The sequence below is a fragment of the Emydura macquarii genome, unplaced genomic scaffold, assembly GCF_026122565.2.
Source record: "Emydura macquarii macquarii isolate MOO-44397 ecotype Brisbane River unplaced genomic scaffold, CSIRO-AGI_Emac_v2 contig_2422, whole genome shotgun sequence".
Classification (NCBI taxonomy): domain Eukaryota; kingdom Metazoa; phylum Chordata; order Testudines; family Chelidae; genus Emydura; species Emydura macquarii.
Window position 1 is genome coordinate 21299611 of NW_027132559.1, and position 26807 is coordinate 21326417.

Below are 26807 nucleotides of genomic sequence, written 5' to 3' on the forward strand. Positions count from 1 at the left end.
GCCAGGAGCTTGGGCTGAAGGAATAGAAAGAGGGCTGGGGAACAGTCTAGAGAGGCAGGCATTCCAAGCAAATGCTCCAGGATCCATCAGATGGGAGCTATCCATGCACAACCTCACGGAGTGTTAATGATTAGAAGACCTACAGCCACTGCTCCCATCCATGACACCACTAGATTCTCCCTCTCTCCTCCCCACTCCCCCGCTCCTGGATGAGACAATTTCTGTGGTTTCTAATGGCTTCAAAGTCATGTATATTTTGTATTATCTTTTCCCTTTCTGGGTAGTTTTCATCAAATAGGATGATGTGGTCATTGGAAATGAGAGTTTAGAGTGTATGTGGGAAAATAACTATATTACAAAAATCATATTGAGATTTTTAAATTGCATAACAGTCAGGAAATTTAGTGAGGGTTTTTACAACAATCCCATTACTCTACGGTCTATTTTGTTATAACACAATATATTCCAATGTTCTCACTCTAGCATTTATGTGCATTAAATTCACACTAAAGAAAAAAGCAAAAAAATCTGATTTCAAGAGGAGTGTATCCAAAAAACATCCTAACTGTCTTTTTTGTGTTTGGGTGTAAGTCACTTTGTAACAATTTTGTTAAATAGTCAACATTATGGACCAAACAATATGTTTTAGTATTTAGTTTATTGAGGTGGGTTTCATTCTTCCTATTCTGGAATAATTCAAGCAACAGAATTATAATCTGTTTTTCATGAGTCACTGGAACTTAACCTGCATATTTCCAAGAGCAAAACTCCATTCTTGACATTACCTTGGTGGATCAGGATGGACACAGCTAATAAATAAAAATGAGACAAAACACTCTAAAAAGTTTCCACCTTCACCTCCATGTCCTTGTTTGTGAAATGCAGTGGCAGCCCTGACTCCAAGTTACCACGCACAGCTACCAATGGATATAAGTCTTAGCTGTACCCATAGGAACACTGTAGTTATCCTTCTACAAATAGTTTTATAGGTGAAAGATAGCTCGTTTCATTCTTCTAAATAGTAATTCCAACCATTGCTTCACAAACAGGAATGAAGTCTCCCTATATTTAGTTTAGATTTAATACAATAGCACGTTTTAGATAATCAAACCTGGACGCAGTTGGATTGAAACCTCTCCTGGTGTTACTTGTGTATTTGCCTTGTGGTCGCTGGGTACTGTTACACGAATGGTGGGATTTTCAATAAATTCTGATTGGCATCCTTTTTTTATTAAATTAAAAACAACGTCACATCGTCCCTTCTGTGTTGCTCCTGCCATAAAATCCTGTTTGAAAAGAGGCGAAAAGTACAAACCATTTTAAGTTAAAAAAAAAAAAAATCTTGTAATCTTCAAAGGAAATCAAGTTACCAAATAACAAGTTTTTCAAAACAACAGAACATGCAACTATAATTGCATAGACTGTTGTGCAAGGCCATGAAAGCCACATGTTTTTAATAAGGAGAATGACAAGAATATATTTAAAATAGAAGTTAAATCTAATTGCTAAAATTATATTTTCTGTAAAGGACAAAACTTTTGGAATAGAGAGGATTTTGCACAAGCTGTCTTTGGTGGAACTGCTTTAGTGAACGTAGCACAAACAACTTTACAGTGACATAATGACAGTGCATACCATTCTTTTTCTGAAGTAGTGAGATCCAAATATATTACTTTACTTCAAAATGTACAGCTCATTTTTCAGAAGAGTCTACCAGTAATTTTGTTTAAGACAATATTTTCAAAATTAGGAACTATATCTAAAGTTAAGTTGCTAAACAAGTGGCCATATTTTCAAGTGTGTTGGAAACTCAGCAGCTCCCATTGAAATCAGGGGCAACTGCTAGATTTTTGAAGTTTTTTGAATGGGGTATGAAGAGTTATTTGAGTGTTTAGTGAGGAGGAAGCCTACTACATCTTGGGCAGTTGAAGAACTGCAGATGAGCTGTATTGGGCTCAAAACAGGGGCACCTGGGTGAAGTTCTATGACCCATGCGATACAGGATGTCAGACTACATGAAATAACGGTCCCTTCTGGCCTTAAAATCTATGAGCTGCTGAGCCTACCTGTTCCTCCTACATGAGCTCTAAGATACAGTTAGACCAGTAGACTGCTTGCTTTGTGGTTGCCTCTGCATGGGGCAGGAAGTGTCTTAAATTACCAAAATACTGGAAGATGTGTATGACAATAAGAGGCAGCTTCCGCAAAGGAGCTCTCCCTTGTACATAACTCTGAAACTTTTAGACAGAGGCGGGTTTGGGTTTGCTCCCTCCCACCCCAACCTTGGGGAGGGCTTGTATGTCAGACTAAGCAAACTATAGAATGAGATGATCTTTCATGAAGCCCTACTCCATTAACTTCTGGGGCCACAGATTTTTATGGGTTACTTTCACAAATCAAGTGGTTTTTAAAGAACAAATTAAATGTATGAGAATGTTTTTAAAATATCAAACAGAAGCATATTAACCAATTTGCCTTTTATTGGCAAAATAATTCAGGTTTTGTTTGCTGAAATTCATAAAACACTCCCATAGTAGCACACACAGCTAAGCAAAGACATGGAGAATACATAAAATGGGAAAGAAAAATGAAAAGGGTGTGGTTGCAAAAAAATTACTCTAATTCAGGGAGTTTTGAAAGATGGCCATAGCAGGCACAGACAAAATTTATTAATTAGTTTTGATGCTGGAGAGTCTTTCATTTAGTAATATGAGACCTAGTTTAATAGATTCAAATTTTTGTGTGTGTATGTGCAAATAATGTAGCAAATTGTCATTTCTGGGTTATGTTAACTCTTGTTTGTGCGCATACCATAAGTTATTTATGAAAAAGTGTTGGCAAATCCAAAAAGTTTAATGAATTTTAAATAGGAATGATGATTTATCTAAAATATTTATACTGAAAGTGTGTTATTCATTATTTACCAGCACTGAAATCTTTTCAGCAAAAGAATAAAATAAGACAGTCATTCAACCAGAGAGTAGAAACAATAACATCCAACTCAGATGACAACACATAGCAATGAGAAACAGCACAAGGGTCAAAGATGTAGGCCTGCTCCACATTTAAAATTTAGGTTAATACTGCTATGTTAGTCAGGAGTGTGAAAAATCCACTCCTGAGCACCACAGCTACACTGACCTAATCCCGCTGTTTACACACAGTTAGGTTGACAGAAGAATGCTCCCTTCAACCTAGCTTCTGTTGTTCGGGGAGGTGGTGTTCATACAGTGATGGATTATGTTGGCAAAACTACACCACTGTACCTATGCCAGTATAATCCCTATAGTGTAGGCATAGCCATAGTGAAAGAGAAAGGGTGATATCTGTTTATAAACTACTTGATGAACACTTGGGAGTAACAAATACGCTTGTAGAAGTTGGAATCCGTGCATAAATAGGAAGAGAAAAATAGTACCATCAGCTCTAATTAACAGGATTTAAATTTAAATCAAATTGACAATTTTTGTAGGATATTGAAGAAATATAAAACTATACACTATGAAAATTGCATATATAAAATGGAAAGTTTTAAAATGATGTTTGTAACAAAACTATGGAAAAATAAGATACGATTAAATGCAATAATCTAGTATTTCAACTGACCCACTATTCAGTCTCTAAAATTACTGGCATGAAGTGGAGAGAGAGAAACCCTTTAGCTGCAATGAGACCATCAAAATAAATGAACACTTGTGAAGTCAGCAGACGACATCTTAAGCTACTACTAATTGCCTGAAGGTGCCCTTAAAAGTTTTTGTAAGCTTCTAATTGCCAGTAAACTATCTTGAAAAAAAAAACCCCAACAACCCACAAATCACCCTTAACACTCTTCAGAGACATGAGAACTCATAACTGGATATATACAAATTGTAATTAATTGGACTTTCATCAAAAACAGAAACCTCGCTGTTTTCAAAACAGTAATGATTTCAAAACAATTCAATTTATGATGAAAACACTGAATCTCTGATAAGTCACAAAACTGAAGGCTTCTTGTGTCAAAAATAGCAAAGCATCAATTTTTCCATATGTGACAAAGGAAATGATGTATAATTAAATGAAACTGACTCCAAGATTTTCAAAACCTAAACATTAGTAGTAAAGTAACTTGTTGAAATGTAATAAGGACAGATATGAAAATGATTTGCTTTTGATATATAATGGGAATGTGTAATACAATTTACTGATAAGTAATTTTGTATTGCTGAGCCAAAAACTTTTGAACTCCCCCAAGTTACTTTTAGTCTGCCAATACTGGCTACAAAGCAGATGGAAAACATAAAAAGTTTCACACTTTATTTAAAATTACTGTAATTTTCCAAATAAGAAAAAGTAACATTTTCTCTTTTGGAAACTAAATATATTTCACATGATTTCTCAGCTGCTGTCTCCAAGAATAAGTCTAAATAGATTTCCCCCTGTTATTTATCAGTATCTGTCTTTTTCATAATTTGGAGTTCCTTCATCTGCATAAGTGTGCTGGAAGCACCTAAAAATAAATAAATAAATACATACATACAACAATAAAACAAAGAAATACTTCACCTCTTGAGTACACCATCCACACTCTGGGCCCAGGGCAAGGCACATTGTACACGTTACTGCATTTGAAGTGGCACATCTGTTTTCCGCTGTAGTGAAATATAAAAACAAATATTAGTGATTCATGATGGTATGTGGGAACTCTGTAAAATGCCTAATTTTAAACTCTGGTTAAATAAATTACTATTTAGCAGATTAAAACTGAAGACAAAGTTTTTGAATCAGAGAAGAACAGGACAGAAGACAGGCAAGTAAAGAGCACCTATACAAATCTTAATGAATACAATCAATAAAGCTTACAGAACTTCATGGACAGATACACTAACATCTACTATCAAGTCTAAGTTGCTAAGGCCCTGATTCAGCCAGATACTTGAACCTATACTAAAACATGTACTTACTTACCTTGCTGAATCAGGGCCTGCATCTATTCCCGGAATGTATTCTGATTGACTGTCCCACCTAATTGAGGCCAGGTCTACACTGGCAACGTAGGTCAACGTGAAGTCACTTACGTCAACCAACGTACACCTGCGTCTACACTGACACCACTGTTAATTCAAATTAAGTCGTCTCGAAAATCGACTTAATAAGACCACCTCTGTAAGTGGCATAGTGCCTAAATGGAATTTGTTAATTCGATTTAGTGTCAGTGTAGACACAACTTCACTTAAATTGAATTTATTGGCCTCTGGAGGGTAACCCACAATGCCCCGTTTTGACCGCTCTGGACAGTCGCGCTGTGCTGCTCTGTAGTCACGCTACCGGGAAATGTCCCCTCCCCTCAAGTCCCAGGAAAATTTGAATTTTCATTTCCTGTGCTGCCAGCATGGAGAAAGCTTTGTCACTGTTCTCATCATGGCTACTGCAAAGCCCAAGTTCACTCCAGCATGGAGTCAACCAGAGGTCTTAAATCTCATCGAGCTGTGGGGTGAGGAATCCGTTCTGGCTCAGCACAGAGCCAACAAAAGGAATTTGGACATTTATGGGAAGATATCCCAGGGCATGCTGGAGAAGGGACACAAGAGGGATGCTCAGCAGTGCCGCATGAAGATCAAGGAGCTGCGTCAGTCATATCAGAAAGCCAGGGAAGCTAACAGCCGTTCTGGCTCCTCATTCAAAACATGCTGCTTCTATGATGACGTGCATGCAATACTCGGTGGCGATCCCACCACGGTGCCACCCTGCAGCATCAATACCTCCGTTAGGTTACAGTCCATGGACAATGACGAGGACTCTGTGGATGAGGAGGAGGCCGAGGAGAGCGTGCTGTATGTTCTCCCTGAAAGTCAGGACATATTCCTGACCCCAGAGCAGTCCAGCAGCACACAGGACAGCACTAATGATCCTGTGGAAGGCACATCTGTTGAGTTTTTTTTTCTTCTTAGCAGTTCTGTCCTTTTATAGTGGGTGGAGGGCACGAAGGGGATTTCAGGCGTTTCGGTAACTGTACTGGGGGGTTACCCAGGGAACAGTTTATTTATGTGATGAGAAATGCTATGTTTATCATCAGTTGATATCTCACGGAAACTTTCATGTATGTAATCTGTTATCCTTCGCAAAACTTTTCAGGGGAGGGCTGCCTTGTTCCTCCCTCCACGGTAGGATACTTTGCTGCAATCAAGGGAGCCTGCATCATGGCAGAACACTGCTGTACCCCCCTGTGTACAACAAATCTTTGTTTTAAGCATAGACTTCCTCCCCCACGCTCTCCACGGTTCCTCTCTGTAAGGGTTTAAAATACCAGCAGAGATTCCTCCCCACCAACTGTCCACAATGCTTCTCTGTAAGGGCACACTGCGCATGTTTAAAATACCTGCAGAGACTTGCCCCCCACCACGCTGTCCTCAGATCTTCTCTGTAAGGGCACAGTGAGCAGACCCTTCTGGGACGTCAGGAATGGAATGAGGATCTGTGTTTGCCCTGTGCACTGCATGGGGATTATTGTCTACATGGTTGCAATTGTATCATTTTCTTCACTATGCTAACAGTGGCTACCTTGTTATTTTGTTTTCATTCTGTAGACACTTTGGCCTTGGCCCCACCCTCAAGAAATGCTGTGGAAAGACTATTGCAGATTAGAAAGAGGAAAAAAAAAAAACCCAAGAGATGACATGTTTTGTGAGCTCATGAATGCCTCAGTGGCCGCAGAGACAGAGCAAACAACGTGGCGGCTCACCTTCTCCCAGAATGTGGACATGGACAGGGAGACTCGCAGAGAAATGATGGAGCATGATCGCAGTACCACGCAGGAGATGCTACGAATCATGCGGGACCAGGCAGACATGGTGAGGAGGCTTGTGGAGCTTCAGGAGGAGCAGAGGAAGGACAAAGTCACGCTGCAGCCCCTCCATAATGCTCCTCGACCAAGGGCTTTGATGTCCACCCCCTCCCCCGCCCCCAACTGGTTTCTGAGGAGACTGGCCAGGCTGCAGTACGTACTAGCCTCTACCCCCGTGGAGGTGAGCAGAAAGCTGCAGAGGCCACACTGGCAGCTGGCCAGCAAACTACCACCCTACCCCTGGAGACAGTGAATGAACACTCTCCTCCTTCCCCCATGACTTGAATGTCCATAAATAAAAGTTTGCATCATTTCAACACGTTTCTTTATTAAATCATATCTTGTTCTGGAGGGATTTGGCAGGTACAGATATCGATGGTGGGGTGGTTTCACCAAAGGCAAACAATATACAGGAACAGAAATCAGTCCTGCATCTTATTGAAGAACCTGGTTTTCAAAACTTCCCTAATGCAAAGCGACACGCAGTTAGCTCTCAGCGTATTGCTGGCATCTGGCTGCTCATAATTGGCGCCCAGTCTTTCTGCCTCCACAGCCCAACCCTTGGGAAACTTCTCACCCTTCGCTTCACACACATTATGAAGAACACAGCACACAGATATTACAGAAGGGAGGTTCTTCTCAGTCTCGTCCAGCCTAGTGAGGAGACTCCTCCATCTGCCCTTTAAACATCCAAACGCACATTCTACAACCATTCTGCAAGTGCTTAACCTGTTATTAAAACACTCCTGGTCACTGTCAAGGTGCCTGGTGTACAGCTTCATTAGCCAAGGAGCAAGGGGTAAGCAAGATCCCCCAGGATTTCTACACCCCCAATTTGAATTTTTTGGTCTGGGAAAAAAGTGCTTGCCTGCATACTCGAGAACAGCCCCGAATTATGAAATACGCATGCGTCACGCACCTTCCCAGACCACCCCACAAAGATGTCGGTGAAACAACCCCTGTGATCCACAAGGCCCTGCAGGACCATGGAAAAGTACCCCTTGCAGTTTATGTACTAATTTGCTAGGTGGGCAGGTGCTAAGATAGGGATGTGCATCCCATCAATGGCCCCCCTGCAGTTTGGGAACCCCATCGTGGCAAACTCCTTCACTATGACCTGCACATTTCCCAAAGTCACTATCCTTCATAGAAGAAGTCTACTGATGGTCCTGCATACTTGAATCATGGTGGTGCCCACTGTAGATTTACCGACTCTGAATTGATGCCCAATCGAGCGGTAACAGTCTGGGGTTGCCAGCTTCCACAGAGCGATGGCGACTCTCTTCTCCACCGTCAGAGCTTGTCTCAAGCGAGTATTCACACGCTTCAGGGATGGGGCCAGCTCTGAGCACAGTTCGAGGAAAGTTGCCTTTCGCATACGAAAGTTTTGCAGCCACTGATCATCATCCCACAGCTGCTTAACGATGTGGTCCCACCAGTCTGTGCTTGTTTCTCTGCACCAGACCCGGCGCTCCACGGAATGCAGATGATTCATTACAGCCTGCAACAATCGGGAACTGTTTTGCTCAATGGCTTGTAGCAGGGCAGCCTCGGTGGCATCGCAGTTGTGTGTGCTTCAGCTTCTTGCTCTACTTCAAAAATACTCGATGATAAGCCGCGATGTATTTGTGACGCTCACAATAATAGTGCAGAGTTGAGCTGGCTCCATGTCTGTGCAGCAGTGGTGAGTGCAGGGAGTAAAAAAAACGGCACGAAAATACTTCTCCTGTTTGTTTGGGGGGGGAGGAGGGAGAGGGAAGCAGCGTTGCATCATGGGACAATGACACTCATCCCAACAGCCACCGCGGCTAGTTGCACTGTGGGATAGCTACCCACATTGCACTGCTTTGCAATTTGAATTAAGAGTGCTCAATGTAAATGCAGGAGACCTGCGCAAACAGCGTAGTGTATACACGCTGCTGCGACTTCTAAAAATCAGCTGCTGAAAGTCGACTTCACTCGGCAGTGTAGATATGGCCTGAGTGAATCTTACCAAAACAAAACTTTCACACAGAACCTTATTCACTCCTGTTCTGCAGGGACAGAGAGTCAAATTGAAGTGGTCTCTCTTCTTTCATAATTGGTCCCTGCCTGCATCTTCTAGAAAGAATATTTTCCAGAGAAGCACAGAACTTTTAATTTCTAAAGTGAATACAGTTTTGTCTGGATTAACTGAAGACACAAACAGAAGAATGAGAGTTCCACATTACCTGCTGGGAATATTCTTCCCAACTTTCATGATACTGCTTTACAGATTGCTTTGTGCCTGTGTTTTTTGGAGGGCATGGTGTCAACTCTCACTATTCTCAAACCTTGGATACAGGACAGTTTGGCAGTTTGCCTCTGAAAGAAGATCTTTTTTTCTTGATCCTGTTGGTCAGGCCCCCCTCTCCGAGTATCAACATTAACATACTCTTTGAGCATGCTCATTCTAAGTGACTCTCACATCAGCGTGTGTGTCTGTGGTAGCAGACCATCTTCCTGACAAGGGGCATTAGGAAAGTGCATCTTACAGCTCTTCAGTACTTAGTGAAGTATATTTAAATTGGAGTGCAGCAGACACAGTGATCAACACAACTGCTGGCAAGCGTCACAATCAATTTGCACAGATGCCAGCAGAGACTCTGTAAGGCTAAAACTTTGGAAGATAGCCTTTAGTTTTACATGGGCCAAATGTTAGAACTATAATTTGTACTGGCCAAAAAGTCAGTAAGTAGAAATGTAGTAAATTACAGCACATTGGTGAGCTAGTCTACTTTTAATTGGTCCTCTTCGTCCACCTACAGTACACTGTGCGTATCATAATACACAAACTTGCATCCATTAGAACATACACATGTTGCTTCAAATTACACTTGTTTTTCATTCAAGATTTTGACTTTGTATAAACTTTTTCATAGCACTGACCACACTTTCATAAAGATATGGTCTCACAGATCACCTCCTTCCTATTCATGATCATGCAGACCTCCTCCCCTCCCAGAACAACATCCTTGTGACAGTTAAAGCAACAGCTCACATTGAAAATAATATTGAGAAAGTATTAAATATTTAAGCTTCTTTTAATGTGATTTTAGCAGCTGGATTCAAGGAGAAGAACCAGCATTACATGATGCATAACTGATGCTTACTTGATCATAGCTTGGGAACCATTGGTATAAACAAAATATATGAATGTTTACTATAATAGGACCTTAAGGTCTTATCCTGCTCACATATTTATGTTAGTGGCAAAACTCACAATGACTTAAATGAAAGCTTGACCTGCCCTCTATTTCATACAAGATAGATCCAAATGTTTTATTATAATAAAATAATAAGAAAGCAGAGAGAGAAATTAACACATATGAAAGGTAGAAAATATATATTTTCAGAGGAGAGAGTATTGATAAACTGAAGAGGTACAGGAACACGGCTTTAGATGGTAAAAGATGCAGAGGAGAAGGCTCTTTCAGCTGAAGAAAAATTGCTTGAAGGGACAGAGATGACATCAGTGCTAAGTAAGAAGAGGGAGCATCAAGGAAAGTAAAAAGAGCAAAAAACTGGTCTACCAGGTGTACTTTAGGCAGTTGAGAGGATTTTAAAGAAAAAAATATAGTTAATTTGGACTGGACCTGAAATGAGTGCAAGGCAATGCGGTGCTGTTCTTTCATACCATCAAACTTATTTGCATTTCTGAGAAGATGGGCAGCAGCATTCTCCACATGCTGAAATCTAGAGAGCTGGAACTTGGACACCAGAGAGAAGGTGGCACTACAAATTGAAAGGATGTGAGAAGACAGCACAGATGAGGATTTTAGTGTGGGTAGCGTCAAGGCAGTGCACTGGCAGGATTGTGGAGTTGGCGATAGACAGATTTGGAGGCACAATTGATGTTGAATAAGAGGCTCCAGGATGATGCCAATGTCTTGGAGGAGGACAATAGAGGGGATGGCGTTGCATTTGAGGATTCTCTTGCTTAAGAGAATCACTTATCTCTTGAATTCAATGTCTAGAGAAGCAGAGATGAAGCCAGAAGTGTATTTGGTCATGACAGACTGAGAGAGGAATAGGTATAAGTCATTAAAGGTTCAAAAGGGTATAGAATGGCTGATCATCAGTATAAGGGTGGCAGCTAAAAGAAAAAGTAGGGAAAAGCTGAATAGAAGAGAAAAAGGGCTTAGACTTCAATCTTGATGGGATCCATTGAGATGCAGCCACTTCTAGCGATGTAGTTGCTTGGCAGGTAAGAGCAGAAAATTGACAGGAGGAAACCTGACATCTGCATAACTATGGAAGTTATCCAAGAGAAAGTGGCCCACGTTATTGAAGGCTGTAATAAAGCCAAGGAGAACAAGGAGGGAGAAAGAGCCTTCATCAGAAATAATGAGAAGGTTGTTAGTTACATGGAATAGATCAATTCTAGTATTACCCTTTCCCTTAAGAGTTTTTAATATGGTGCACTGGCCTGTATGACTAAATAGACAAAAATGGTCCAAATTAATCCCTTGTAATCAATAGAGTTAACCAGGAATTTGGTCCAAAATGAATTTCTTATATTCATTTGAAAGAGTCCCCACTAAAGATGTAGACTCCTGTATGCATAATATAGGTAATGTACTTACAGAGTTCTTGTATGTATTTCTTAAACATTTCCCAGAATGAAATGTTACTGCATGTGTATCATGACCCACACACACATACCAAGAAGGATAACGAGTGTCAGTCACCAACAGGATGAGTGGACAGTATAAATTCATGCATCAGGAAGCTGAACAGACACAAAACTTCCTCCAGATTTTTTATTAATGTTATTGTAGGTTATGAATATAGCTACAGTCTATTTTGGTAGAAACAGCCATGAGTGAAAACAACAAGAAAGAGCAGGAAGCCTTAAAACTCCAGTTTGGGTTTTCCATGTGACAGTGTCAGATGAAGACTGTTAACAAATGAGATCTAGAGTATTGTCGGATGGAGATTTTTCTACTGATAACTCTTCAGTCTCAAGAGTTCCATTTTCCAGTCATGAACTCAATGACTGGCAATTGAAAGGCTTGGTACCACTGGTTTAAAAGATTAATTTATCTGGAATGAGGAGGAGGGAAAACATGAAATTGATTTACGGATACCCAAAACAGATTCTGGCTAGATCATTAATGTAATTCCTAAGTTATGGTTTCAACAGGATCTCCTATAGCAGTAACATTTATAGACATGTTTTCATTCACAAAGTATTTATCTTCTAGATATAAGTCTATTCTAAAACTTTAAAGTGAAAAGCTTATAATAAATCAGTTAAAAAAAAAAAAAAAAAAAAAACCTGATCCGAAAACATGAGAAACATTTTTATGAGTTGGTTCAGTAAAAAACAGAGAATTTTCCTGCTGTTTCACCAACAACAGAATCCAGACAAGACTGAGTTACTATACAGCCAAAGTTAAAAGCAAGTTTCTACTGGCTTAGTTAGACCTGACGTATGCCAAAAGGTATTTTTAACAAGAAGGACCAAATTTTGGCTTGAGAACCACATAGGCATACGCACATAATAAAAAGTAAGTGTAGCAGGTTAAACTGCATATATCCAGTAACACACACGAAAGAAGAATTGGCCCCAAAAGTCATAATTATTACAGGTATTGCAGAAGTAAATACTTAGCAACAAATTGGAGCAAAGCTAGGACAAAACCTAAAGAACAGTGTAAGTATATCCTTTCTCCCAATACTATGTGGATAACCTCACGTAGAGCACTCAAAAGAAGTATTCTGTCTCTAAGATGGAGTAAACAGTGCACATTGTAGGAACACATATGCTGTGTATGATGTCAAGCAGTTGTGACTTGACACAATTTACTTGCACACAAACACATTTTTATCCCAAAACAGGCAAGAATCCAGGTTTAAATTAACCTGATTGAAGGTATGTCTATACTGACAGCAGCAAAGTAGCCGCCGCCAGATTGATCTTTCTGGATCGATTGAGCAGTCAGTGTAGACCGGCTCAATTGATCAGGAAGTTGACTGTGTAAAACCACCCCCTCAAGTAGTGTAGCACTGCATTGATGGGAACACAGTTCCCGTCGGCGCAGTGCAGTGAAGACATAGCGCAGAAGGGAAGCACAGCAGTCGACGGGAGTTACGCAAGCTACTCCCGTTGACTGACGCCTAATCGCCAGGTCAGTGTAGACCAGGGCTGATTGATACCTGTTTGCACTACTTTTTGGAGGGTGCACTCTTCGGATGGAAAGCCAAAAATGTAACCATCAATTTGTGCCCCCTTAGATTGTTTAATAAATGAGTACATGGAGTTGGAGGTCAGAATGGGCAATTATGATCAAGTAGCCTAAATAACAGAGACTATAGAATTTCACCCAGTCACTCTTGTATCAAGACCAGAAACTTTCAGTGAACTAGAGCATAGCTTTAGAAAGACATTCAATCTTGTTTGTAAGACTTTAATCCTTCACCTCCTTAGCCGGTCCTCTCTAGTTACTATGGCCCAGAACAGCCGTCATGTGGAAATCCTTTGGAAAAGGGCTTCAGATTTTTCCTGTGCCTGTGATGCAGTATATTACAGTTGCCTTCACCCCTCTACCTCATTTGACTGGCCAGATGGCTTAATTCCCAATGACTAGGACAGCCACCAACTGCCCTAGATAACACACAGTTTTCTGGTTTATTTTGACTGAAAGTGTAGATGAACTCTGAAAAAATACTGCAAAAATGGCATAGAGCAGGAGAGTTTCCATTATTACTGTGTCTGACACTACTGGCTCAGTTTACAAGGGCGGAGAGGGGGAAGTGTGTTTTAATTGCCAGTCCTGCACTCATCCTGGAATCTGAAAGTCCAGCTGAGTTCATTCCTGCTTGCATACCACCATAAACAATATCATACAAGGTCAAATCTACTCTCAGGATATGTCTATACTATACCCTAAGTCGGGCCCAACTCAGCTTTAAGCCCACGCCCTCCTTCTGTCCAGACACAAATCAGTCTGACTTGGGTCAGCAAGCATTGAGAACCCAGGTCCTAGGACTCTGCTACAGGGGTGGGTCATAGCCTGAGTCCCACTGTGGCTCAGGTCCAAGCCCTGTTCTGCTGTCTGGATTCAGCTTGAGTGACAGACCTGAGTCAGAAGGTGGATGCATCAGTACAGCCATGAGATCCAGGTCCAGCAATTGTAAATCCAGGTTTACAATACAGTGTGGACTCTCAAGCACAGGCTTGGAAACATCCAGTCCACAGTGCCAAGTCCCACAAATCCAGGTTTACAATGCAGTGTAGACATAGGTGCTGTTTCAAAGGTATTGCACCTGGGTCTTTAAATTATGTTCTGCTATAACCAATTTCCCAATAGCATAGCACAGGTGTAAACAAAGGACAGAATTTCAGAGTAAAAGGAACACCAACTTGAAAAAAAAAATCACATTTCCATCTGAAAATATGTGTATCTGCTATTTTTACAAGGAATCCCTCAGATTACTAAAAGAGAAACATAAGAAAAAATATTCCCCACTGTTATTTCCACTGTACTTTGTGCATTTGACAGTACTTTGAATTTAGTCTGTGTCACAATTTTGTTGATGCTCATTTGCATCACTCCACATGTTGCTCTGATGTCGGGTGAACAGATATCCTGGTCTTATAGTGACAGACCTGACATTCAGGGCTTTGTCTTATATAGACACCTATTACCCTCCACCTCCTGTCCCAATTTTTCGCACTTGCTATCTTGTCACCCTACTCTGATGGGGTCTCAGCTGCATGCTCTTCCACAGGACGTGAAAGAGGGTGCTTACCAGCAAGAGCAGCAGCAAACCTGAAAATGAACTGAAGAGGTAGCAAGCAGGCAGATGCATGCACAACGAGAGGTAATGGGGAGGAGAGCAGGATCGAATATGTTTAGTATTGCTGCCCTTGGGCCCACCAAATAGACCTGGTAAGACAGTAAAATCCATCCCATAACAATTAAGATTTTTCTCCCCATTTAAAATTTCTGGTCTTTTAAAAAAAAAAAAAAAAAAAAAAATCTGGCTAATTTTAAAACTTTATTTTAAGGAACACTCTCAACTTGAATGATTTTTTTTTGGCAGTTTCACTGAAAGAGGTAAACCGTAAAATAAGAGTTAACTCACTTATCTAGATAAATACTGTGGAAAGCATCGATAGTGAGCAAGACTGCAAGCTGGATTGGGTTCTAGTCTTAACTCTGTCATTCCGTTACTGTGTGCTGTTGGTAGGTCAGTTAATCTCTCTGTCTCTCATTTACTCCTAAATGGAAATAATAACCTTTACTAGTCATTTTGAGATCTATGAATAAAAGGCACTACCTGCACATGCACAGTGTAGACTGAGACAGAGTCAGGATTTGAAAATACTAGGTATGTGAGATCAATTTCTGTAGACTGTAAACTTTATTCTTAAATAAGTGGAGTTTCAAAGCCTCTATGGTTGCAAAGAAAATCTTCAAAATGTTAAGTGATGCAGCATTATCTCCATGAATCTTTGCTGTTCATACCTTTGCAGATCTGTGATACACATTGGCAAGTCTAGAAAATTAAAAAAAAAAGAAACATGGGAAATCCTGACATGCATGGCTCAGCTGTGCCTCCATTGCTGCTACCCATGCTACTGTGGCAACACTGTTATTTATACTCACGCTAGCTTGATGAGATCTAGTGAGAATATACCTACGTGAGAAGGGGAAATCACACCCTAACTCATAGCACAGACGTAGTCAGAGAAATTAAGGAAACTGGTTACTAGTCATAACCCTGTGGGCAGCAGCAGTCAAACAGCAAAGACTCGTCTCAATTTCATGCTGAATGGGAAATCTATGCGCAGCAACATAGGCAGTCATAGGAATTATTCACTGGGAAGATCAACCAAGGAGACACAAAAGTTAGGGGAAGACTACCCAAAATCTCTTTCCACTCCTCCTCATAGCCAGAAGGTTCTGGAGTAGAGGTAGAGTGGCAGAGACCTCTGACAACACAGCATCCAAGAGGCTGTGAAGGAAAGAGAGGAGACAGGTAGTTGGGGATGAAGGGACTGGAGCAAGTTTAATCAGAAATACAGTAGGACCTCCAAGTTACAAACACCAGAGTTACAAACTGACCCGTCAACCACACACCTCATTTGGAACCGGAAATATGCAGTCAGGCAGCAGAAGAGACGCCCTCCTAACCCCGCCAAAAGAGAGCAAATACAGTACAGTACTGTGTTAAATGTAAACTACTAAAAAATAAAGGGAAAGCAGCATTTTTCTTCTGCATAGTAAAGTTTCAAAGCTGTATTAAATCAATATTCAGTTATAAACTTTTGAAAGAACAGCCATAATGTTTTGTTTCAGAGTTACGAACATTTCAAAATTACGAACAACCTCCATTCCTGACGTGTTCGTAACTCTGAGGTTCTATTGTATTCTACCCTACAGCAGACAAGGAGAGATGGGGCCACCAAGTGGTGCCCAGAGAGAGACAGCACTATCCCCCTCTCCAGCAGAAGGAGGATGACATGGATGCTGACCTTCATCAGGATGCTTGCTGTCTCTGTACCTATCCTTGGCCTTCATATCTTCCTCTGTCTAACAGATTTGGTCCTACGGCTAGTAGGTGTCTGGAACATTTTTCAAGTCATCCTTGAAGTTGGTGAATATTCCCCTCACCATTCATTTCTAGCCCTTCCTCTCTCTCTGCATTTTCTAGTGGAGCTGTCTGCCTTTTCACAAGATGGCTACAGTTCTGTGGTGCGATGCATGCCTGTAAACACTGAGTCAAAATAATATTCTGTTTCTGAATTCATCTATTCTAAATCTGTCTGTCACAAATATGAGTGTACATGGTAATTTAAGACGAATGTATCATTTGGAAATACTCAATTCCCACAGCCATTAGCTTCTGTGTCCTAAATTTGATGGGTCACATTCTTGGGTCTACTCAAGTTGCTTTGCACCACAGTGATGGATGGTACAAAGCACTGAGAAAGCTGTCTTAATTGCATCCCTGAAAGATTACCCTTCTGTAAAGGGGACCACATGATGCACAGAGCTGGCCTAACAGCTGCAAGAAAACACCCTTGGTTCCTGCTCTAGAGGCATTCCTGGAAGGGAATGTGGATGTGGGTGTCTTTATGCACTAATCTCCAGATGCTGGAATGGTGCTTTGCAGCTGGGCATAATTTAGAGCAGACTGAACTCTACTCTGTCATGCAGGGGGAACTAGGAGATAAGATCTCAGCTACCACTAAAGTCCATATCCAGCCTAATATCTATAAGCAGCACTTCCAGTAGTACCTCATCAACAGGGAAATGACAGTAGGTCCTACATGTAGTTTAGAATAAGATGGGGAAAAATGTGTTTTAGAATCACACGAGTTTAAAAAACCACTATTTACACAAAAGCTAATAGTCCTATCAGACAATCTGGACCCCATCCTTCAGAGACTCTTTGTTCAGTGACAATATTTAACCTTTCAAAGATATAAGCTGTTTGGAGGATATTTTAATGTTTTTACTGATTGTTTTGAGGAATATAGCAAGAAAAAGGAAAAACAGTGTTTGGTAATTTTTCACCAGAATTTTGTAATCTTAAAATATGGTAAGCGATTAACACGAATCTCAGGGTGTGGTGAATAACAGTCAGGAAAAGATTTTCAGGTGTAAAGGTTTGTTTGTTTGGTTTGTTTTTGCACCTCTGAACTTAATTAAGTTATAACCTCTTCAATTTGTGGTACACAAACAAAGCAATAGACAGCTCCTGCAATTGATTAATTGCCTAAACATAAACTCATGAAGATGACTAAAGCTACAAAGCTTTTATAAGCGTGTGGCCTTAAAATTTATGACTACGTTATTACATCTTATAATACAATACTGGGAAATCTGTTTCTCTTATTTTTCTGCCAAGTTATGAAATCAGAAGTTGTGTTTTTGTTGCAGCAATTGTTTATATCAAACACACCTAAAAACGGGTAGTTCCTGTGATCTCTTTTAGGTTTTTAGAATCCTCTCCTCAATAAAGTCAATTAGGAGGTTTGTCATTGCTTTCAAAGGGAGCAAGATCACACTTCTGAATGCATAACTTGACAGGTAAGTGAAGGAACAGATTCCAGAATTTTTTTTAAATTGTATTTATTTCTAATTTTGAGGCAAATATTTATAAACAAAAGCAAAAAACATGACCTAAGCTGTGCCCACAAAATATGCAGACATATATACCACTGTAACTGTATGTGAAAACACACTTTATTGAATGCAATTTTCCAGTTGTGCTTCCAAATTTATTTGTTCATTCCTGTTTTGCAGGTGCAGTTTAGGTATCCACTGGGGGAAAATGGACCATATACTGCCAGACTTTAAACAGTTAATTTAAATAGTATTTTAATATTTCAAAACCATTTCACAGCACTTCCAATGCAAAATGAAAATTTACAATTGCTTAGATTGGAAGAGCACGCTTAGTTATGTCATGAGTTTTGTTTTAGCTAAAGATAATTCTGTGTCATTCTTGCTAAAGTTTAAATCCTGCAAAGATGTCATCTTTCTTGGGGATGGGGGTCTCTCTGTATAAGCACAGAGGATCCTATGTTTTCCCTCCAACTTACTAACCTCTCCATTCTAAGGAGTGGGGGTGGTGGTCATGGAGTGCCAAGGAATTCTCATCCCATAGAAGTATGCCGTTGTCACAAGACTGCAAAACTATCAATCTGAGAAGCTGAAAATGGGAGTGAAACCAGGTGTCAAGTACAGCAGAAGTGTACATGACTCACCCCAGTTTACCAGCACAGATATCTGTACAATGAAGGGATTCACTCTGGGAGAGGAGCTATTTCGTTGGATCAGCTCCTCCTTTAGGTGCCCTCGCTTGGCCCATCTCCACCCGTTTTGCAATGGCACTGGCCAGCCACCACAAAAATGGGTGACAAAGTTATCCTGAATTTTCAAGGAGAAGTGCCAGAATATATTGACGTTTCACCAAACTGAAGGGGGGGGGGGGGGAGAGAGAGAGAGAGAGAAAGGGTATTGATTCTCTGAATTTTAGCGAGCATGACAAAACCTTTGGCCCTACCAACGCTACCACCTCTGCAATGAGGAGTTTGCTGCAGCTTGTCAAATCTTTATGGAACGCACTCTCCACTCCAATGCAGCCCAGCCTAGAGATGGTGTTGGACTCCACCCTAACTCTGAGATGGAAGGGATGTTTGGGAGCCATTCACCATACAGAGAGTCCCATCCCAGCTTAATGGAAGAGGATAACTTCCCAAATAACTGATAGCCTAGGCAAGAAATGTCAGTTGACAACTGAAACAGAACAGAATACAGGCAAAAATAACCTCTAGCGTAGGGGAAGGGGTTTTCAACCTTTTTTCATTTGTGGAACCCTAAACATTTTCAAATGGAGGTGCAGACTCCTTTGGAATTCTTACGCATAGTCTGCGGACTCCCAGGGGTCCATGGACCACAGGTTGAAAACCATTGTCCTTTACTGATTGGGGTTACTACTGCTCTAACATGGCAGTAACTAAGGCTGCCACAGCACAGTAAAGGAGGAACCAAGATTTGTGGAGGACTACTGCTTGAAAGGAGAATGGGAGTTCACTCCTTTACCCCCATGGCTCTACACGGCTCTACAAATCCCCAAGGATCCCTTATACCAGGTCCAAATGCCCTCAATATTGGCTGTGCTGATACATGCCATAGTGAGGGGCTGTGGTATCTTTCATTATTGTGTGAAGCAAAGTCAGGTTATTGTCTTACATTTGCCCTCATCCATTTTCAAATCTGTTCTTGTTCCAATATTACTGTAAAATATATAGCAGTTAAAATTACTGGGCACAAATTAAACCATAAGCCTCCATTTAAACTTGATAATCAATACATAACTGAAGAACCATCTATTGTATTGGCTATTGTAGTCCTGTAGGAAGTTGTTTATGATTTAACAGTGTGGAATTGAGCAATAAGGAAGAATTATTCATTACTTCAGAATACTTTCCTGAACCCCTTTTTGTTCTACGGTGACCTTAAAAGAACATAGTTTGTCCTCTGTACTAGGCCAGTGAGTCCTTTTGAAGTATTACAATACAGTTCCCATTATTAATATAGGCAGGTATTTAAAATGTGCGAAAACTTATGTTGGTTTCAAGTCAACAAGATCATTTTTACATACTTCCTTGGGCAAAAGAGAGCAAAAAGGCAGTAACATTTTTATTCCAGTGAACAAGCAATACAGTTTGGATTCTGGTGCTCTCTCATTTGTGCTAGTCCAGTAAATTTAATTGTTCATTGTTAAATAATTTTATTTCTGAAGTTGCCAAGATGATAGAAAAAATAAAATAGTTTAAATAAAAAACAAATTATAGCAACTTAAAAAAGTTTACTCCACTGGTATTACCAACGACACTAACCACTCTCATGGAAAGTGACCATAAAAACATAAAATGTTTCTATCTATCTGATAGCAGATCTACTGTATGTGCGAGCTAGAGTACTTATATATTTTATTGCTGTACCAGAATCAGGCAGGAAACACACACATTATCCCAGTGGAAATCAGCAGGCAATGCAATGGGCCAGATTCAGAGACGTTGTGGGAAAAAGAATCTTGTTTTTAAGACACCAGACATGCTTAATTCCTGGCTCGGTCAGAGATTTCCTATGCAAATAGCAGTCTCAGTTCCCCACGTACTACTTCACCCACCTAACAGATGCCCAATTACAACAGTGATAGGAAAGAAAGAGAAATACTAGTAAATAGGTGTGATTTAGAGTATTTACATATTGAGTCACAAAGTTTCAAATTAAAATAAGGGCTGGCGTACATCCCGAGAACTCATAAAATTACATTCTCAGCATAAAATATGAAGTGGTCACAATATTTATATAAACTATTTGATTTTAAATGTTAGTGTTGTACAGCTTTTAAGATGTAAATCCATCATGCAAAAATATCCCATGTTTGTTACCTCAGTTATTTTTCTACATTGTGGGTTTAACATTTGTAAGCCTAGTTTTGTGCTCAAGAAAGGAAGTAAGTCTCCATTCACTACAATGGAATTACAATTGATTATGCTAATGATTAATTTGGCCTCATGACTATAGTCTCAAAAAATGCTAGCAGCCACCAAATAAGAAATATCTTCATCTTGTGCAATCTAATTATACTGTTATATGCTTCCTCCCATCTATCACCATGTATTGATTGATAACTCATATACTTACAGAGTACTCAATATCTGATAATTAGCATATTAATGGAGATTATTCACCTTTCGATTTTTAAGGTTATCTTGTTTGTGGCTTTAGGTTGTGTTATATTTGTGCTTATTTCTGATATTGATGTGGTTTCATCTTCAGGAGTTGTCTTTGTGAAAGATGTTCCTAACATTCTTACCTTACAATTCTTAATACTTCTTTAGGAATTTGTTTGTAAAATATTTCAAGCATTCAAACTCACTGTTAATTCAAAGATTACAATACTCATTGATTCCATTTGTTAGTCACCTTTGTTGCATGGTTGACCAGGTCAGAGTTTATTTGATGCAGTTTTCTTAATTCTGTTAAACATTCTGATAAAAAGCATACTGCAATATTTTACTTTGTTTTATTTGGATTGTATTTTAATGAAGAGACTCATCCATTTCAGATCCCTTGCTTGGTAGAGTATGGCTGTCATTTGTAACAGAGGCCATGGGATGCAGCTCAACGCTTTTGCAGTTATTACTCTAACCTAAGGACCAGAAAAGCAACTACAGTGCCTTGGCCGCCTATAGGGATATTCCTGGCCAGTGCAATTCCCAGCTTCCATTTAACATTCCCCTCTGCAATGGCATGTTAGTTACATGCAGATAACCTCAGTGGCGTATACAGAGTGCAGCAGGCCCCACTCAATGGACACACTGCTCACAACCTACCCAACTCCAGAACAAATCTATTATGTGGCTTCTGTAGTGTGGAGCACTTTGTATACGCCCTTCTCAAAAAGGCTAATTTCTCTCATCATGAAGAAGCAACAGAAAGAACATAAGAACAAGAAGACAGTACATTAGCTACCAATGTGAAGTGAGTATCCTGAAATTCAAACAGTTTCAGCAATTCATGCCTTTGGTAAAAGACATTTATTAGAGATAGCAGAAGGGAAATAATGAGCAGATGAGCAAAAAAAACAAAAAAAAACCCAGAAGAACTACAAGACCTAGAGTAATGTTTTTCCTCACTTAGGCTTGCTTCCCTCAGGAGGGTCCAGTCTCTTCCAGGAGAGGATCATCCACGCAGGGTCAAGGAAAATGAAAAAAGGGATTTTTCTTCTTGTTGGATTGTTTTCATTTAAGATGCAGGAAAAGCAGAGCTGTCTGAATACTGAGTATTCTATACAATACAGCTTTCACTGAGTCCTCAGTGGAAATGAGCCAAGAAGAAAAAGAAATCAAAAGGCAGGCCTGTCCACATGCTTTAACTAACTACCAAAATACACTATTTGTTTCTAATTTTTTCTGGAAGGACATTTCCCAGGCTCCTCCTTTTAAAATATATTTCTTTCATGGGAGGCTTCAATAGTTTCCCCCAGACCTTAATGAAGTAACACAATAATGAAATAGGAAACATTTGGTGCTAGAGCAAATAGACATGAGAGTCAGATGTGATAAGACTGGCAAAACACCAAAGGAGCAGAAGAAAGAACACTTGAGCTTTATATTTGGAATTAGAAATCATTCTATTGGGACGGACCAATTAACATCTGTCCATGCTACGATCAAAGGATCTTCCACTCTCCTACCCCTCCCAACCAGCCCCTCCACATGAAACTTAAAAAAAGAGAGAATATAAACTCAAATGATCAAAAGGTTTATCAACCCTGGATGCTGCCAAGGCAGCCATGGAACTGCTATGTGGGTGCTTCAAAATTCTAGCTCCAAATTAGAGATAAAGATTCCATACCATCTAACCCTTGTGTGGGTAGTCTGGGTAAAAACTGCTTCCTAAGGTTTACACAGGGATCACACTCTAGGTATTTCAAAAGGCACCCACCACCGCAGTATACGAATTTAAAAGCTTATTTTGAGCCACTGCTGGGATTTGAATCAAGGATCTCTTGTTAATCTTTACCAACTGTTACTCAGAATTTAATACTTGGAAAAGTTTCATATACGTATTTAACTGACAAAAATTGTAGAAGAATCGTTCTATGTAGTTTGTCAAATGTAGTTTCATTTAGCAAAAGTTTCATTCTCGTGTCAGGTATTTGTTTTATTTGGCTTAACTGAACTGCAAATTTCCTTTGGTAAAAGTTTCTGAACAAGTGATCCTTTGTCAGTGGCAGGAAAACTAAGCTTTTATCTGTGCTTAGAGGACATTTAGTTTGGGACATACAACTCTGCAGTATTTTCACAGATTTTATTTTGAGCTCCAACCTTAATCCAAATGAATGGGTCAAATACTACCTTCATTTACACACAGGGTGACCAGATAGCAAGTCTGAAAAATTGGGACGGGATGAGGGGGTAATAGGCACCTATATAAGAAAAAGCCCCAAATATTGGGACTGTCCCTATAAAATGGGGACATCTGGTCACCCTATTTACACACCAGGCACCTCTCCATGTCACAGACTTCCATGATTATAAGTGAAGGTAGAACGTGGTGCTATTTTAATGCAACTGTTGTTAAGTAGAATAAAATAGCATATTTTTATCAATAATACTTGACCAATATTTCAACAAGAATGTGTGAAATTCTGTGTCTTAAATGTATATATTATATATATTCTGTATGCAGGCACATTTCTTTTTCCCTTTCACTGGTGCAACACAGCAAATACACAGGTCTGGATTATTGCCTCTCTTGTTGACTCCATATATCAGTCTGCAAACATACAAAATCCACAAACCAGAGGATCTTCCCACTGGAATAGGGGATATGCCAGGGTTGCAGTAAGAAAAATTATCTTCTACCACACCTGGCATAGGGACACGCCAAGGAGGAAGCAAAGAGGCATGGCTGCTCCAATTATTCTGTACTGTTGGATGTCTCCATAGGGAACTGTTACAGCACAGTGGGAGTTAGGGCAAGGGGGCAAAGAATTCAGTAGCACAAAGATGGCTTAGTCACCCTATCCATTTCCTCAAATCCAAGCCTCTGTTGAACTCAGCACAGTCACAGATCAAAACATCAGGGCCAACGTGCTCATTCACATGGTGTAGAGGATACCAAATACAGGATGTCATTATTTCATAAGAAACTGGATATTAAACTTTTTTTCTCATTGACATTTAGTTTGGTTCATTTTTAATTAAAAAAACAAAGCCAAAAACCAGAACAAAACAAACATACCATGAAAGTTAACTGAAGTTATTCCACTGTTGTGTCTTTTAATAGTATTGGATAAATCTTACTGAAATAGATATTAGCTTGTTACATGTGCAACAATTAATTAAGGCTAAGATGGTGTTCCCATTATAAATCTTATTTTAAATCTAATGGACCGTTTAGTTAACTCCAGGCCGAAACCTGGCATATAATTTCGATACTTGTAGTACATTTTAGTCTACAAAATTACTAAAATTGGTTATATCCTTTTCTAGCCCAGAAGGTAAAAGGAGCGGGGAAGAGATTTAGCAATTTAGTATGCATTTCTGACCACCTCTAATTAAATAAAAACTTTAACATTTTCATTTCATGACTAAATTACAGTATGAATTTAGAGCCATTTGCATGCACGACCCTTACTCTGCAGGCAGAACCCCTATTGAAGTCAACTGAAGTTCTGCATATCAGTGCCCCTAAGCCTGCAAGTTTTAGGCTGACACCTGTTTGTAATACCACCTGTATAACGTGTGTAAGGAATTTCAGTTTCCAAGCTGTCTCTCAAGATTGATATTATTTCCTTCTTTTTGGGGGAGGGAGAGATAGGAGGGGAGGAAACAATCACCCTTTACTTCCATCAGATCATGGCCCAGCATTGGGCCACACAGTATTGATGAAACAGTTAACGTTTTCCTTTTGACTATAAACTGTACCTTTGCTCCACCACTTAGTGCTACAATGACCTGGATTATCCCTACTGAAAACAGTACATAGGAATAATTCACTGTAAGAGCAAACAGAGGGTGGCATCACTGAATTCTTTATGTCAGTTTCTCTTTCCCCCTTCAAGCTACCGGCTGCTCCCATGGGAACGTTGCTCCTCCCGCAGTTTTCTGTAGCAAGTCGATTAAACGTCAGGGCCGGGAAATAGGTAAAATATGCACCTGGTCTCACGGGAGGAAGCCGTTCCCACGGGCATACCGGGGAAGGCTCCTGCAGGATTAATGGAAAATCTGTGTTTCCATCTACACCCCTCCACACACCTGTCAAATGCTAGTTTCCCAAGATTTACGGCTCCTGCCACTTTCTCCAGACCCGCTCGCCAGCTGCTCACCTGTCTCCGGAGCCCTTGCGCCCCATCAACCAACTCACGAGAGTGCAAACAAGGAACAACAACAAAAAAACCCAAAAACCCGAGCCCGGCAACTTACGGCGCTGGCACAGCCCCGGCACAGCCGCGAGCACCCGGGCTGCCCGCAGCACGGAGCCAGGCCCTCGCTGGCATTTCTGCAGAGAGACGATTCCAGCAGTCAGGAAAGCCAGGAGTGGGATCCACATAATGCGAAGCAGACGCGGCCCCCTCTCCCTGTCCTGGCGGCCAAGTCTCGGCGCAGCCGCTCGCTCGCTCCGCTCTCAGCCCCGCCGCTGGAGCGGGCGATTGCGGGGGAGGCGAAGAAGCGGGTGGCGGAGGAGGGAGGCAGCCTGCGCAGGTAGGAGGCAGAGCAGGGGCAGCAGCGTGCGGCGCCGCATGTCAGGGGCAGCGCAGGGAGCGCCCAGCCCAGCGCGAAGCCACTCGGCGGCGGCCGGAGCCGGGTCCTTTCCGCGCAGGGACGGCGGGGGCCTCCAGTCCATCCGCCCCCAGCTCCGGCTCACAAAGGGCTTTTGTCTCGCTCCGCTCTGCCCGGCGGCGGGGAGGCACTTGGCAAAGCCGCAGGATCAGCCGGGAGCAAAGAGTTCAGCGGGCACCCACACCCCGCACTGCACCGCCCCGCCCCTCCGGGCCCGGCCCGCCAGGTGGGCTCTGCCGGGACAAGGGGAGGTGCCCGCGAGCTGCCGCTCCCGACTCCCCCAGCAGAGAGCGCTCCGCGGCCGGGCGCTGGGGCTGCCGGCTGCCGCTTTGCTCCGCCGGGCCGGCGCTGCATGAGACGGTGTCAGGCGCGCGGGGTCCCGCGTTGCTAGGAGACCAGTGGCGGGCAGGGCTCCAAGCCTGGCAGGGTATCTGGAGCAGAGCTCACGGCTGCTGCCTGCGGGCGGGGCGGCGCGTCTCGGCCCCCCCCCCCCCCCGTCCCCCAGTCCGCTCCCTTTGTTGTGCTGGGTTGCGGAATCCCGGCGCCCCGCCCCCTCTCCGGCGATGTTGCTTTACTCGCCGGGGCGCCGCCGCCTGCCTTGTCACGGCGGCCCGAGCCCTCCAGAGCACCGCACCCCCTGCTCCCCCATCCCTGGGCCAGTGCAGCCCCGCACCGCAGCCAGACACCCCCGGGACCCACCCACTCATTGCTCCCGTGCACCCAGCATCCGGAATCCCCCAGCACCTCCTTCCTCCCTCCGCCCCTGCCCCCACGCACCTCGTTCTCCCCACTCCCGCACCCGTCCCCCCACATCTCCCCTCACGCTCCTGCACCCGTCCCCCCGGTCCCTCCTCCCCTCGCCTCCCCTACACTTCCTCCCCAGCACCCGTCCCCATAGCCCCTCCTCCCCTCGCCCCCCTTGCTCCTATCCCCACAGCATGCGAAGAACTGCAGTCATTCTCTCTGCAGCCCCAGGATCCTCCTAATCTCCCGTCTATGCAAAAATGGGGAGAGGTCAGTACATCTCAGTCAGACCTTGCATGGTGGGGGAGATCTGGCAGCAGTGTGGGTGCCATGCATGCTCCACTGTGAAGCACTGAAGCCTGACCAGGGCATCTGTGCTGAACGGTGGCA

At 41.8% G+C, this 26807-nt stretch overlaps 1 protein-coding gene across 1 annotated transcript in view; it reads right to left on the reverse strand.

Annotated features, from left to right (window-relative positions):
- ITGB8 (integrin subunit beta 8) overlaps positions 1 to 25789 on the reverse strand; it is a 67534-nt gene extending 41745 nt beyond the window's left edge. The window contains exons 1-3 of the mRNA XM_067562095.1: positions 25317 to 25789; positions 4549 to 4634; positions 1112 to 1286 (exon numbers count right to left, since the gene is read on the reverse strand). Of these exons, the coding sequence (XP_067418196.1) occupies positions 1112 to 1286; positions 4549 to 4634; positions 25317 to 25443 (388 nt within the window). The 5' untranslated portion in view covers positions 25444 to 25789. The remainder of the gene's footprint in view (positions 1 to 1111; positions 1287 to 4548; positions 4635 to 25316) is intronic.
- Positions 25790 to 26807: the final 1018 nt, after the last annotated feature.